Consider the following 16,364-nt stretch of genomic DNA (forward strand, 5'->3'; position numbering starts at 1 on the left):
TACAGAAATATAGCTTACCGCTACGTTGCAATGACAAGACACGACACGACAATACAACAGTGACAATAATCCAGCCCTGATTGGATGGGAAGACAGGTCTAAATAGGAATTGGGCTGATTGGCACCAGGTGTGGCCAGGTGCCAATCAGCCGCAGCTGAGGGGAAACAGCGCTCAGGGAGAAAGACAGAAAACAGACAAAATAAGAGCGCTGACAGGAAATACAGCACATAAAGAGGAAAGAACTAAAACACAAACTGTCAGGGTCAAGCCTGACACCTATTTTGGTGGCTTTTTCTCTTTTTTTGGTATTTTCCTGTAGCAGTTTGTCTTCCTCTGAGCGCTATTTCCCGCATCTATAAAATGCATTTATTTGAAAAAAAAGCATATTTAATACATTGTCCACTGTAACTTTGCACACAGTTTGAACAGTTACACTGTGTTCAAATATATTAAAGTGCAGTTGAAACCCTGGGTTGTTAGACAATGGAAGACATTTTTATGTCCTTCCCGCAATTCCACAGAAAGCCGATCGTCTTTAACTGTTTGTGAGTCGTCTGCGTGGTGTTTTTCCAGAGAATCAAGGAGCTGCAAGAGTTAACAGATGCGAAAGAAAGGAAGAGCCAGGTGGAAAACTGCCTCAAGGAAATCAACCTTTTGTGTTACAACCTGATGACGGTGGAATTCCAACTCTACGGCCATATGGAGGTAGTCACCAGTCTGAACTTTTGGAAGAAAAAAAAATGTACGCATATTGGGTGATGAAGTGTACTAAAATGGCTTCGCTTTCCAGGAAACCATCAGGAAGTTTGACAACAACATCTCAGAGATGACGTCCAGTTTCAGTGAAACAGCTCAGGGGATATATCCTTTACATGTTGACGGAGATATATCTACATAAATCAATATTTAAGAGTTGTTTCTTTCTAGAGTCATATTTGAAATAGTTAGTGGTTTCCATTTGTACTCTTTCTATTTTTTCTCCATTTCATGAGTTACCTTGAGTTTAGGAATGTGAGGAGTAGCAATACTCCTTTCTTATCTCATCCTGTCTCAGGCTAAATAGAACAATAGACATGGGTAAATGCTGGCTTTGAGACCTGTGTCTGCTAGCTTGAGCGCCCCCACTTCTCCCAGTGTGGCGGGTCAGAGTACTGCTTAGGCATTGAACTGCAAGTTGACAATATATCGCCCCCTACCTTGAGGCAGAGGTACATGCTGCCTTATGGCCTGCCTTTTTCCCGTGCGCCCCCTCGCACGAAAACCCCCAATACGCTCTGTGTGTAGCCGTGGAGGCACCGCCTGTGTCTGCCTCGCTTCTCGTCTGCTGCGTTGTTTTGATCAAGAAACATGGAATTTCCGCGATTTTGACCATGAAAATGATCAAAATATACAGGAACCAAACCCAAAATCACGTAGAAAGCATAAACCAAAAGAGAAATATTAAAACTTATTTTATTTTATTAGTTTTGGAACAACTAATGGTTAAGCCACCTGGAGGCAGGTAAGGGCACTGCCTCACTTGCCTCCCCTGACAGCACGTCACTGGTGTACTGTCACCACCGGTCACATCACGCCCTGACTTATTTGGACTTTTTTTTTTTGCTGTTTTCCTGTGTGTAGTGTTTTGGATCTTGTTTTGCACTCCTATTGTCAGAGTCTGTTGGTAACGAACCCCAAGATGCAGAGAAGGAGGCAGGCATTGAATAGGGAAACATGATGTCATTAAAAAACTACGAGATCAAACACAAAAGGTACTTACAAAAGGCGCACTGAGGCGCTCTGAAGGGTGGGGGGCTATCGGCATATTGAAGAAGGCAACATTTCCGTAATGTTTGCAGACCAACTTGGTTTCGCGATTTGAATGTGTTGTGTTTAGGTTGGTCTCTCCAAAGGTTTGGAATATATTGCAAAATACCTATTTTGTTCTGGGTGATCATTTAAACTACGTTTATGTGTCATCAAAAGAACTTGGGATTGACCAGTAACTTAAATTCACCTGAAGGCACGGATTCGGTGACCACAGATGATGCGCTAGCTGTCCAAAGTCGGGATGCAGGGTGGACCACTCTTCTGTGCATCAGTTGGGGACGTCTCTGACCTGCGGACCTGTCTCCAACCAAGATGATCTCCTGCTGGACCCAATATCGACTGGACTCTCACACTATTATGTTGGATCCACTATGGACTGGACTCACACACTATTATGTTGGATCCACTATGGACTGAACTCTTACATTATTAAGTAGATCCACTAAGGACTGGACTCTCACTATTATGTTAGATCCACTATGGACTGGACTTTCACACTATTATGTTAGATCCACTATGGACTGGACTCTCACTATTATGTTAGATCCACTATGGACTGGACTCTCACTATTATGTTAGATCCACTATGGACTGGACTCTCACACCGTTATGTTAGATCCACTATGGACTGGACTCTCACTATTATGTCAGATCCACTATGGACTGGACTCTCACACTATTATGTTAGATCCACTATGGACTGGACTCTCACTATTATGTCAGATCCACTACGGACTGGACTCTCACACCGTTATGTTAGATCCACTATGGACTGGACTCTCACTATTATGTCAGATCCACTATGGACTGGACTCACACACTATTATGTTGGATCCACTATGGACTGAACTCTTACATTATTAAGTAGATCCACTAAGGACTGGACTCTCACTATTATGTTAGATCCACTATGGACTGGACTCTCACACTATTATGTTAGATCCACTATGGACTGGACTCTCACTATTATGTTAGATCCACTATCGACTGGACTCTCACTATTATGTTAGATCCACTATGGACTGGACTCTCACACTATTATGTTAGATCCACTATGGACTGGACTCTCACACTATTATGTTAGATCCACTATGGACTGAATTCTTACATTATTAAGTAGATCCACTAAGGACTGGACTCTCACACTATAATCTTAGATCTACTATGGACCGAACTCTCACTATTATGTTAGATCCACTATGGACTGGACTCTCACTATTATGTTAGATCCACTATGGACTGGACTCTCACACCGTTATGTTAGATCCACTATGGACTGGACTCTCACTATTATGTCAGATCCACTATGGACTGGACTCTCACACTATTATGTTAGATCCACTATGGACTGGACTCTCACTATTATGTCAGATCCACTATGGACTGGACTCTCACTATTATGTCAGATCCACTATGGACTGGACTCTCACACTATTATGTTAGATCCACTATGGACTGGACTCTCACACTATTATGTTAGATCCACTATGGACTGGACTCTCACTATTATGTTAGATCCACTATGGACTGGACTCCCACTATTATGTTAGATCCACTCGACATCCATTGCACAGATCGCACAGAAGGGTCCCCACATCTAAGGTCCCCTCCAAGGTTCCTCATTGTCATCCCATGGGGTTGAGTTTTTCCTTGCCCTGATGTGGGATCCGAACCGAGGACGTCGTAGTGGTTTGTGCAGCCCTTTGAGACACCCGTGATTTAGGGCTATATAAGTAAACATTGATTGATTGTTAGATAATGTTTTTTGTATGTTTCTAGTCAAAAGATCAAAGGCCTTGTTACCTAATGGACTGTAATTAGTAATCATTAGCTGCGATGAGGTGGCGACTTGTCCAGGGTGTACCCTGCCTTCCGCCCGATTGTAGCTGAGATAGGCGCCAGCGCCGCCCGCGACCCCGAAAGGGAATAAGCGGTAGAAAATGGATGGATGGATGGATAGCTTTGTCATGCTTGGTCACACAGAGTCGCCTGAACATTGTTTAGGGCTTTTGTCCTTTGATCTTCTCTTAAAACATGTCATAAGTACGACTTGTAGGTTTATGTGGCGACGCTACATGACACTTTTCTTTAACACGACACACATTCGTCCAGTGTCGGGAGCTGGAGGACAGCCATCACAAGAACATACAACAGATCGCCAACACGACTGTGGAGATGGTGGCCAAAGGCGAATCTGAGGACGAGCTGCCAGACGACGTTCGAATGGTACGTTGAAGCATGAATGTCAGTCGAAACTTCATCCTCAGTGCAACTGGAATCAGTCTAAAGCAGGCCTGGGCAATTATTTTGACTCGGGGCGGCCATATTTAAAGAAAAATGTGCCTATTTTTAGCAAAACCTTGCAATAATGTCTGATTGAATGCTGAAAATCTTATGCCAGACCGCCTTAAAAAATGGAATGCAACTTTAAATTATTTTACTGAATGAGACACCCAGAAAGTACAAACCCTGTTTCCATATGAGTTGGGAAATTGTGTTAGATGTAAATATAAATATAAAGTACCCGCACTCTTTTTTTTTACGAAGCCATGCTGTTGTAACACGTGCTGAATGTGGCTTGGCATTGTCTTGCTGAAATAAGCAGGGGCGTCCATGAAAAAGATATGTTGTTCTAAAACCTGTACGTGCCTTCACAGATGTGTAAGTTACCCATGCCTTGGGCACTAATGCACCCCCATACCATCACACATGCTGGCTTTTCAACTCTGCGTCGATAACAGTCTGGATGGTTCGCTTCCCCTTTGGTCCGGATGACACGATGTCGAATATTTCCAAAAACATTTTGAAATGTGGACTCGGCAGACCACAGAAAACTTTTCCACTTTGCATCAGTCCGTCTTAGATGATCTCGGGACCAGAGAAGCCGGCGGCGTTTCTGGATGTTGTTGATAAATGGCTTTCGCTTTGTATAGTAGAGCTTTAACTTGCACTTACAGATGTAGCGACCAACTGTATTTACTGACAGTGGTTTTCTGAAGTGATCCTGAGCCCATCCTTTAGAGATTGATGTGGGTTTTTTATACAGTGCCGTCTGAGGAATCGAAGGTCACGGTCATTCAATGTTGGTTTCCGGCCATGCCGCTTACGTGGAGTGATTTCTCCAGATTCTCTGAACCTTTTGATGATATTATGGAGCGTAGATGTTGAAATCCCTAAATTTTTTGCAATTGCACTTTGAGAAACGTTGTTCTTAAACTGTTTGACCGCTCGTCGGGACCCAGGATAGACCGCTCGCCTGTGTATCGGTTGGGGACATCTCTACGCTGCTGATCCGACTCCGCTTGGGATGGTTTCCTATGGACGGGACTCTCGCTGCTGTCTTGGATCCGCTTTGAACTGAACTCTGGCGGCTGTGTTGGAGCCACTATGGATTGAACTTTCACAGTATCATGTTGGACCCGCTCGACATCCATTGCTTTCGGTCCCCTAGAGGGGGGGGGGGTTGCCCACATCTGAGGTCCTCTCCAAGGTTTCTCATAGTCAGCATTGTCACTGGCGTCCCACTGGGTGTGAATTATTCTTGCCCACTGGGTGTGAGTTTTCCTTGCCCTTATGTGGGTTCTTCCGAGGATGTCATAGTCATAGTGGTTTGTACAGTCCTTTGAGACATTTGTGATTTGGGGCTATATAAATAAACATTGATTGATGATCTCGGGCTCAGAGAAGCCAGCGGCGTTTCTGGATGTTGTTGATAAATGGCTTTCGCTTTGCATAGTAGAGCTTTAACTTGCACTTACAGATGTAGCGACCAACTGTATTTAGTGACAGTGGTTTTCTGAAGTCTTCCTGAGCCCATGTGGTGATATCCTTTAGAGATTGATGTCGGTTTTTGATACAGTGCCGTCTGAGGGAATTTGATCCCAGCAACACGTGACAAAGAAGTTGGGAAAGGTGGCAATAAATACTGACAAAGTTGAAGAATGCTCATCAAACACTTATATGGAACATCCCATTGGTGTGCAGGCTAATTGGGAACAGGTGGGTGCCATGATTGGGTATAAAAACAGCTCCCCAAAAAATGCTCAGTCTTTCACAAGAAAGGATGGGGCGAGGTACACCCCTTTGTCCACAACTGCGTGAGCTAATAGTCAAACAGTTTAAGAACAACGTTTCTCAAAGTGCAATTGCAAGAAATTTAGGGATTTCAACATCTACGCTCCATAATATCATCAAAAGGTTCAGAGAATCTGGAGAAATCACTCCACGTAAGCAGCATGGCCGGAAACCAACATTGAATGACCGTGACCTTCCATCCTGTATCAAAAACCGACATCAATCTCTAAAGGATATCACCACATGGGCTCAGGAACACTTCAGAAAACCACTGTCACTAAATACAGTTTGTCACTACATCTGTAAGTGCAAGTTAAAGCTCTACTATGCATAGCGAAAGCCATTTATCAACAACATCCAAAAACGCCGCTGGCTTCTCTGAGCCCGAGATCATCTAAGATGTACTGATGCAAAGTGGAAAAGTGTTCTGTGGTCTGACGAGTCCACATTTTAAATTGTTTTTGGAAATATTCGACATCATGTCATCCGGACCCAAGGGGAAGCGAACCATCCAGACTGTTATCGACGCAAAGTTGAAAAGCCAGCATGTGTGATGGTATGGGGGTGCATTAGTGCCCAAGGCATGGGTAACTTACACATCTGTGAAGGCACCATTAATGCTGAAAGGTACATACAGCTTTTGGAACATCATATGCTGCCATATAAGCGCCGTCTTTTTCATGGACGCCCCTGCTTATTTCAGCAAGACAATGCCAAGCCACATTCAGCATGTGTTACAACAGCGTGGCTTCGTAAAAAAAAGAGTGCGGGTACTTTCCTGGCCCGCCTGCAGTCCAGACCTGTCTCCCATGGAAAATGTGTGGCTCATTATGAAGCGTAAAATACGACAGCGGAGACCCCGGACTGTTGAAGGACTGAAGCTCTACATAAAACAAGAATGGGAAAGAATTCCACTTCCAAAGCTTCAACAATTAGTTTCCTCAGTTCCCAAACGTTTATAGAGTGTTGTTAAAAGAAAAGGTGATGTAACACAGTGGTGAACATGCCCTTTCCCAACTACTTTGGCATGTGTTGCAGCCATGAAATTCTAAGTTAATTACTATTTGCCAAAAAAAAAAAAAAGTTTATGAGTTTGAACATCAAATATGTTGTCTTTGTAGCATATTCAACTGAATATGGGTTGAAAATGATTTGCAAATCATTGTATTCTGTTTATATTTACATCTAACACAAGTTCCCAGCTCATATGGAAACAGGGCTTGTACACATATTACACATACTGTATTGCACACTAAAATATGTACACCAGGAAAAACACCATATTGCATATGCACCTGAGTGTACCTTTTGCACACGTCACGGTATTGCGACCTGCACTGTGGATGTAACAATCTGTTGCTAAATATACTGAAGATGTGTCTTTACCTGCAGCTGTTCTTGGACAAAAACACGGTGACGGACACACTGGCTGCCAGCCACGATAACCACGTGCAGACAATCAATGACAGAGAAACCCAGTTGGTCACCCGTGCCGAGGCCTGGAAAGTGGCCCTCATTAAAGGGGTAAGAATCCTTAAAGGAGGCAGCACGGTGGCACAGGGGTTAGTGCATGTGCCTCACAATACGAAGGTCCTGAGAAGACCTGAGTGCAATCCCGAGCTCGGGATCTTTCTGTGTGGAGTCTGCATGTTCTCCCCGTGACTGCGTGGGTTCCCGCCGGGTACTCCGGCTTCCTGCCACCTCCAAAGACATGCACCTGGGGATAGGCTCCTCCCACCTCCAAAGACATGCACCTGGGGATAGGCTCCTCCCACCTCCAAAGACATGCACCTGGGGATAGGCTCCTCCCACTTTCAAATACATGCACCTGGGGATAGGCTCCTCCCACTTTCAAATACATGCACCTGGGGATAGGCCCCTCCCACCTCCAAAGACATGCACCTGGGGATAGGCCCCTCCCACCTCCAAAGACATGCACCTGGGGATAGGCTCCTCCCACCTCCAAAGACATGCACCTGGGGATAGGCTCCTCCCACCTCCAAAGACATGCACCTGGGGATAGGCTCCTCCCACCTCCAAAGACATGCACCTGGGGATAGGCTCCTCCCACCTCCAAAGGCCTGCACCTGGGGATAGGCTCCTCCCACCTCCAAAGACATGCACCTGGGGATAGGCTCCTCCCACCTCCAAAGACATGCACCTGGGGATAGGCTCCTCCCACCTCCAAAGACATGCACCTGGGGATAGGCTCCTCCCACCTCCAAAGACATGCACCTGGGGATAGGTTGCTTGAACACTAAATGGTCCCTAGTGTGTGAATGTGAGTGTGAATGCTGTCTGTCTATCTGTGCTGAGGTGGCGACTTGTCCAGGGTGTACCCCGCCTTCCACCCGGATGCAGCTAAAATAGGCTCCAGCGCCCTCTACGACCGCAAAAGAGGAAAAGCGGTAGAAAACGGATGGATGGAACATGTTACTAATTCAGCATTTCTCGACCGATTTGAAAATGTTCAACACCAACCATTTAAGTTTTTTTTTTTTTTTACCATTTTCAAAAAAATTCACAATTTTTCTGAAATTCGTATTGAAATCAACAATTTCCAAATTTTTCTTCTGATTCAGGGTGTACTCCCGCCTTCCGCCCGGGTGAAGCTGAGATAGGCTCCCCAAAAGGGACAAGCGGTAGAAAATGGATGGATGGATGGAATAGTTAAAGGGGAACTGTACTTTTTTTTATTTATTTTGCATATTGTTTACAATAAGCAAGAACACACGTCTTTTTTGTAGGATTCTAGAGTCAATATAAAAAATGCAAAAAGTGGCTAACGAGAGTTGTAGCCTTCAAAGTCCTCCAAAACAACTTCAAAACCTAAAAGCAGTAAAGTTGTCACGTTGTGTAAATGCTAAATAAAAACAGAATACAATGATTTACAAATCCTTTTCAACTTATATTCAATAGAATTGACTACGAAGACAAGATATTTAACGTTCGAACTGGTAAACGTTGTTGTTTTTTGCGAATATTAGCTCATTTGGAATTTGGTGCCTGCAATTTGTTTAAAAAAAGCTGGCACAAATGGCAAAAAAGACTGAGAAAGTTGAGGAATGCTCGTCAAACACTTATTTGGAACATCCCACAGGTGAGCAGGCTAATTGGGAACAGGTGGGTGCCATGATTGGGTATAAAGGCAGCTTCCATAAAATGCTCAGTCATTCCCAAACAAGGATGGGGCGAGGGTCACCAATTTGTCAACAAATGTGTGAGCAAATTGTCGAACAGTTTAAGAACAACATTTCTCAACCAGCTTTTGCAAGGAATTTAGGGATTTCATCATCTACGCTCCATAATATCATCACAAGGTTCAGAAAAGTTTAATAAATCACGGCAAGGCCGAAAACCAACATTGAATGCCTATGACCTTCGATCCCTCAGACGGCACTGTATCAAAAACCGACATCAATCTCTAAAGGATATCACCACATGGGCTCAGGAACACTTCAGAAAACCACTGTCAGAAACTAAAGTTGGTCACTACATCTGTAAGTGCAAGTTAAAACTCTACTATGCAAAGCGAAAGCCATTTGTCAACAACACCCAGAAATGCCGACGGATTCGCTGGCCCCGAGCTCATCTAAGATGGACTGATGCAAAGTGGAAAAGTGTTCTGTGGTCGGACGAGTTTACATTTCAAATTGTTTTTGGAAACTGTGGACGTCGTGTCTTCTGGACCAAAGAGGAAAAGAACCATCCGGACTGTTATAGGCGCAAAGTTCAAAAACCAGCATCTGTGATGGTATGGGGGTGCATTAGTGCCCAAGGCATGGGTAACTTACACATCTGTGAAGGCACCATTAATGCTGAAAGGCACATACAGCTTTTGGAGCAACACATGTTGCCATCCAAGCAACGTTATCATGGACGCCCCTGCTTATTATAGTCGAGTGTCCGCCCTGATATCGGCAGGTTGTGAGTTCAAACACAACATTTCTAACCATAGCAGACTTGGTCACAGAAAACAAAAGGACTATTTTTGGACAAAAGAGGATTCCTAACATTATCTTTTTGAACCTGAATATACGGAGGATGAACTGCTGATTATAGAAGCGAGTACGGAGGGAGAGCGGAACGTCGGCGCAGACGGAAGCCAAGAGAGTGAGTTCGGCGTGGCTTGGCACTGCAAATGTTGAACTTGGAGGCAAGCTACGCCGACATAAATGGCGTGCTTACCAAATATCAACTAGAAAAAAAAACGACCTCGGCCCAGCTGGACCAAACAGTCCATGGAGTAAGTCACTATAATATTGATCATGATAGATGAAGCACATTATGCTTGTTAGTACAACTAGATGAAATAAGGGCTAATACTTTAGAGATACCGAAAAACAATTGTTCTTACTTTTTAGTCAGTACAGTCAACTGGGCGGTATAGCTCGGTTGGTAGAGCAACTCGAGGCTTCCAGGTTCGATCCCCGCTTCCGCCATCCTCATCACTGCCGTTGTGTCCTTGGGCAAGACACTTTACCCACCTGCTCCCATTGCCACCCACACTGCTTTAAATATAACTCAGATATTGGGTTTCACTATGTAAAAGCGCTTTGAGTCACTAGAGAAAAGCGCTATATAAATATAATTCACTTCACTTCCCTAACTGTTGACGCAGAAGTGCGCTTACGGCTAATACCTTAGCATGCCATCACAAGGCGATGTGTGACTATTAGAGATATCGGCCGATAAATGCTTTAAAGTGTAATATCGGAAATGATCGGTATCGGTTTCAAAAAGTGAAATTAATGACTTTTTAAAACGCCGTTGTGCGGTAAAAAAAGGATATAAACCCAGTCAGTAGCCCCTCCCCCTTCCCCTCTCCCACACACAACACAGGAGTTGACGACTGCAGAATGAGAGGTTTACTGGCGACGCTTGATGACCTCATCAAACCGCCGTGAGCGGAGCATAGCGACAACAAGTGTGTTGTTGCCGGTGCTGTAGCCATGGCTAACAAGCCAGCTCGCTCGGTGACTGACTACCGACACCATGTCTATGGTTGGGGATTATTTTAAAGTGTGTCTGACGGATAAAAAACTAGCAATTTGCAATGACTGCAAAAAAAATTGCTTATACGAGGAGGAACCAAGACGACTTCCTGTAATACCAGCAATTTGATCTCCCACCTCTTCAAGAATCATAAGGAGATACACGATGAATGCAAGCGGAAGATGGATGAAAAGCAAACACCGAAAAAAAGTAGTACCACACAGTTGTCGCTTAGAGACTCAGCCGAGAAAAAACAAAAACCACCTCACGTCAGGGACAACGCACGCAAAATAGCAAAAGCAACGGTGTGGTTTGGTGTGGCTAGTCTTCCCTGCATGGTGCACACTTTGCAGCTTGAAGTGAACGGAGATGCCCTGTCTCAACGTAGCATTTCAGAAGCTCTGACTGACTGCTCTGGCCACTTCAAGCACTCACCACCAGCTTGCAGAACATTTGTGTTACTCATTCAAATATGTTATACGAGCCCAGTTTATAATTTCCTGTTATACAATATTCCAGGCAGTCTTGCACTAAAGGAGGACTATGTTGTTGTTTACTTTATCACTCTAGTATACTCTGGACTGAAGCTGTGTGCCTTCATTGTTTTTGTAGCTGTTGTTTTGAGGCATGTTTAAAAAAAAAATAAGAATAATGCACTTTCTTAGACTTACGCTTTGTTTGCATTTTGTGACTTCAATAATAATTAAAGCTGCAAGCAGCGATGGACGGGACCTCTTTTGCTGCTGCCCCCGCAACCCAAGCCCAGATGAGCGGTAGAAGATGGATGGATGCATTATTACACAGAGAAAAAGTTGTATACACATGTGTTATACATCAGTCTCATAGTAATAACAGTTGTAAAGTGGCTTGGGCATTTTATAAGGACGCCTTGGTGTCGCCATTTTGAGACCCGAATGGTGAATGTAATGCAGTTGTTGTACTGAAGTGGGAATAGCAAACTTCCTGTTGATTTTAGTTAGGAGCGGTCAGTGTATGAAATATAGGTCTCAGTGAGACCTATATTTAGGTTTTTGTTTCATGTGTGTATGACAGTCCTACAGTTTTGTCTGAGTAGAAAGCCGCCATTTTGTGACAACAGCAGCAGCGGGCTCATAAAATCCAAACCGGGGATTCTTCAACTTTAAATCAGAAGGGTTCTCTCTCTCTTCTGTGCATATTTGAAGCCGAAACGACAAACGTACGCAGAGGAGATAATGTTTGACAAAAAAGCGACATTTTTTTAGCCAACTTTTGTATTGTAGTGGGAATAACAAACTTCCTGTTGATTTTAGCCAGGGGGTCTCAGTGGATGAAATATAGGTCTAACTGAGACCTACATAGTGTTTTTTTTTCATGTTTCTACAACATTCCTACTGTGAGTTACAGACAGTTTTTTCTGTGTTTTCTTCCTAGGGGGCGCAAATAATAACAATAAAACCTTATAAATTCAATAGGGTCTTCTGTCCCAAAGGGACCTCGGTCCCTACATATGGCAGAGTCATGTTGGCACTTTTTTTCCATAATTTGAGTTAAGTTGTTGTCTTCTTTTAAAGACATTGTTTACTCTGTTTAATGCATACAGCAGGGCATCACAAAAAATTAGGCATAATAATGTGTGAATTCCACGACCGTATATATCGGTATCTGTTGATATCGGAATTGGTAATTAAGAGTTGGACAATATCGGATGATCAGACATCTCTAGTTACTGTGCTAGGAGTTCCTCAGTGTTCGCTCGTACAGTTATAATGTAGCTACGGCTTGTTTATCATACATATACCGGAATGTAAAATAAGTATCGTTGGCGGGTTTTGGATGCATTTTTAAAGCGCTTTAGAGGCAGAATGGATTGATCCCTATTAGCTGTATTGCCGGTCACCTGGAACGAACCGATTACCGTATTTCCTTGAATTTCCGCCAGGTATATAGTATGCGCCTGCCTGCCGGGTAAAACTCGTTTCGCAAAATAATTAGCACAAGCTTAGCATTACCGCCGGCTCAGGATTAACGCCGGGTCAAACTCGTTTCGCAAAATATTATTTTTATTAGCGCATGTTTCGAATTTCCGCCGGGTCGAACTCGTTTCGCAAAATAATTTGCATATGCCCAGTGTTTCCACCGGGTCAAACTCGTCACGTTACGAGTGACACTTCACCTGTCATCATTTTTCAGGAGGCTGATTTCAATCATTTGAAATCACATAAAGGGAAGAAGATTAAGAGCTATTCAGTAGGATTTAAGGTCCAAGCTATTGAATATGCTAAAAAGAACAGTAAGCAGCTATGTTTTATTAATATACCGTAGCTGCGTGTGTCAAATATGAGTCATTAAATGAGTCCCGCCTCCTGGTGGTAGAGGGTGCTAGTGATCCTTCTTGCGACTACTCGGCTGCAGAAGAAGTGAGCAGCGATTGTTTATTTTTTCCTCTCGCTTGCACTTTTAACATGGAGGATTACATATCTAAAATAAAACCGTTTTCTAAACTGGACTTTCAATCGAAGCAGGAGGTAATAACGGAAGATCTCCTTCGAGATTGAGAGACTTTTAAAACTGAAGAAAGATAAGGAAGACTTCTATAAACAAGTTATCGATGCTTTTGATCAGAAGGAGCTGCGCATGGACTTCATTTATAAGTAAAGGTAAGACCATAATAACGTTTTTTTTAATTAAATGTGCTTTTCATGATGGTATCCTTACATCACACTCAAATTTATAAGTGCAGGCCTAAATTTACCGCATGCCTTTGGTATTTGCCGGAGTGAGAAGAAGGTTTAAATCAATTAGCGCCCCGGCGGCAATTCAAAGCAATACGGTATTACAAATTTAAAGGCAAAAAAACAAAAACCTTTTGTCCTCCTGTCTCTAATACGGATTGTGATTGAGAGGCAAAATTCCCCGAAATAGTGCAGTTTCCCTAAAACGTAAAAAATATCATCGCTCGACGCAGAACTTTTCTTTGACGAATTGCACTCCTTTGCTGTGCTGCAGATTGAAGACACAGAACTCAGACGCAACCGCATGCGCATCGCAGACATCCACAGGTATGCAGACTACCTGAGGGGGCAGCTGGAAAAGCTTCAATAATGCCATCATTGTGAGTAATATATGGAAAGGTTGTACTTTTACTTGACCTGTAAGGACATTTTAAATGTGTTTTTATTATTTCCCTTACTTATTCCATAAAACACACATTCTAAAATGCCACAGTTTCACTTATCTTTTTGTATTTTGTATATTATCATTTTTATTTGAATATATGAATGTGTGCTGCACATTAGTCTTGCCTACGTGGACTATGGATTGAAACTATTATACAAACATTGTGTCTGGTTCAAATATAGAGATGAGGGTCTTTAATTTGACCTGCTATTGTACTCTGTCTCAAAGTGTTAATTAACATGTGCTCAGTGTTTCCTTACCATTATTGCTGTGTTGGTATTGTTCATTCTTCCTACATTGTTGATACAAATGATTGTTAGAGTGTAATAATTATTGTTACCTGTAGAAATGCCACCATCGTACAACATTTGTATTATAATCCTTAAACAAAAGGCCTACTGAAATGAGATTTTCTTATTTAAACGGGGATAGCAGGTCCATTCTATGTGCTATACTTGATTATTTTGCAATATTGCCATATTTTTGCTGAAAGGATTTAGTAGAGAACATCCACGATAAAGTTCGCAACATTGGGTTGCTATTAAAAAAGCCTTGCCTGTACCGGAAGTAGCAGACGATGTGCGCGTGACGTCACGGGTTGTGGAGCTCCTCACATCTGAACATTGTTTACAATCATGGCCACCGGCAGCGAGAGCGATTCGGACTGAGAAAAAGCGACCGCTTCGCACTTACATCTTTCTTCTTTGACGTCTCCATTATTCATTGAACAAATTGCAAAAGATTCAGCAACACAGATGTCCAGAATACTGTGTAATTATGCGATTAAAGCAGACGACTTATAGCTGGGATCGGGGCTGGAACAACATGTCCTCTACAACCCGAGACGTCACGCGCACAAGTCTTCATAATGCAACGTTTTCAACAGGATACTTAGCGCGAAATTTAAAATTGCAATTTAGTAAACTAAAAAGGCCGTATTGTCATGTGTTGCAATGTTAATATTTCGTCATTGATATATAAACTATCAGACTGCGTGGTCGCTAGTAGTGGCTTTCAGTAGGCCTTTAAACAAAGTAACTGAAACTTAAAGTGAATTGAGAACTGGGTGTCAGGCTTTCTCCTGACAGTTTGTCTATCTTTTAGTTTTTTCCTCTGCATTTGTCTGTCTTTAGTTCCTGTCTAGTGCTCTTATTTTGTCAGCTTCCTGTCTTGTTCCCTGAGTGCTGTGTTCCTCCTCAACTGCGGCTGCTTGGCACCTGGCCACACCTGTTGCCAATCAGCCCGCTCCTATTTGTACCTGCTTTGTCTTGTGTCAGTTGCTGGATCATTGTATTGTATTGTAGTTGCCACATGTCACTTTTGTCGTGCTACCTGTCGTGTCGTTTTGTTACAGCTACTACCTGTCGTGCTACATTTTGTCCTGGTTGTCGTACCAGTAAGCTGTTTCTGTTAGCATTAGCTATTTCCAGTTTTTCTGTTTGTTTCCCACTAGCTTCCATGCTAAAGTTCTTTTGTTTTTCCAGCTACCAGTGCTAGCTCCCTTAGTTTGTTATTCCGCCCACGTGCGTGCTTTTTGTTTGTTCTTGTTCTATTATTTATATTAAATCATGTCTTCATATCCAATGCCTGCCTCCATCTCTGCATCTTGGGGTTCGACAACAAATACCTCTGACACTGGGGGTGGGATTGAATAAATGATCTTCTTCTCACTCTCTTTCAGGCAAAACTGGACAATCATGCGTACATACTGTACATTACCTTTTGCATTATATTCATTTATATTATTACGTGTTGTCTACCTTGTACTTTTGTTATGTCTTCGCCTGAAATAAATAAATAAAAATGAAAAAAATAAATAAATAAATTGACCACACTTATCCATCCATCCATTTTCTGCCGCTTATGAATTTTTTTTCAAACACACACATATACATATACATATATATATATACATATACACATATATATATATATATATATATATATATATATACACACATATATATACATACACATATATATATATATACACACACACACATATATACATACATATATATATACATACATATATATATATATATATATATATATATATATATATATATATATATATATATATATATATATATATATATATATATATATATATATATATATATATATATATATATATATATATATATGTATATATGTATATATGTATACACACAACACACACACCAGCGGGCCTTTTGCAATTCAGCCATCTGGACTAAACTCATTTATTTAAATAATTGCCTATTTTAAACTTGGCTTTTATTCACGTATTCAAGCGAAGCAGTCAGTCCCTGTGGCTACATAATACTACAATTCCCAGAATGCA

General features: G+C 42.3%; 1 protein-coding gene across 1 annotated transcript in view; it reads left to right on the forward strand.

Moving 5' to 3' along the window:
* drc3 (dynein regulatory complex subunit 3) overlaps nucleotides 1-15,737 on the forward strand; it is a 42,270-nt gene extending 26,533 nt beyond the window's left edge. Inside the window, exons 8-12 of the mRNA XM_061885187.1 lie at nucleotides 575-706; nucleotides 792-875; nucleotides 3,923-4,036; nucleotides 7,277-7,408; nucleotides 13,868-15,737. Of these exons, the coding sequence (XP_061741171.1) occupies nucleotides 575-706; nucleotides 792-875; nucleotides 3,923-4,036; nucleotides 7,277-7,408; nucleotides 13,868-13,963 (558 nt within the window). The 3' untranslated portion in view covers nucleotides 13,964-15,737. The remainder of the gene's footprint in view (nucleotides 1-574; nucleotides 707-791; nucleotides 876-3,922; nucleotides 4,037-7,276; nucleotides 7,409-13,867) is intronic.
* The last annotated feature ends 627 nt before the right edge of the window (nucleotides 15,738-16,364 follow it).

This window comes from Nerophis ophidion, linkage group LG23 (assembly GCF_033978795.1).
Source record: "Nerophis ophidion isolate RoL-2023_Sa linkage group LG23, RoL_Noph_v1.0, whole genome shotgun sequence".
NCBI classification, from domain to species: Eukaryota; Metazoa; Chordata; class Actinopteri; order Syngnathiformes; family Syngnathidae; genus Nerophis; species Nerophis ophidion.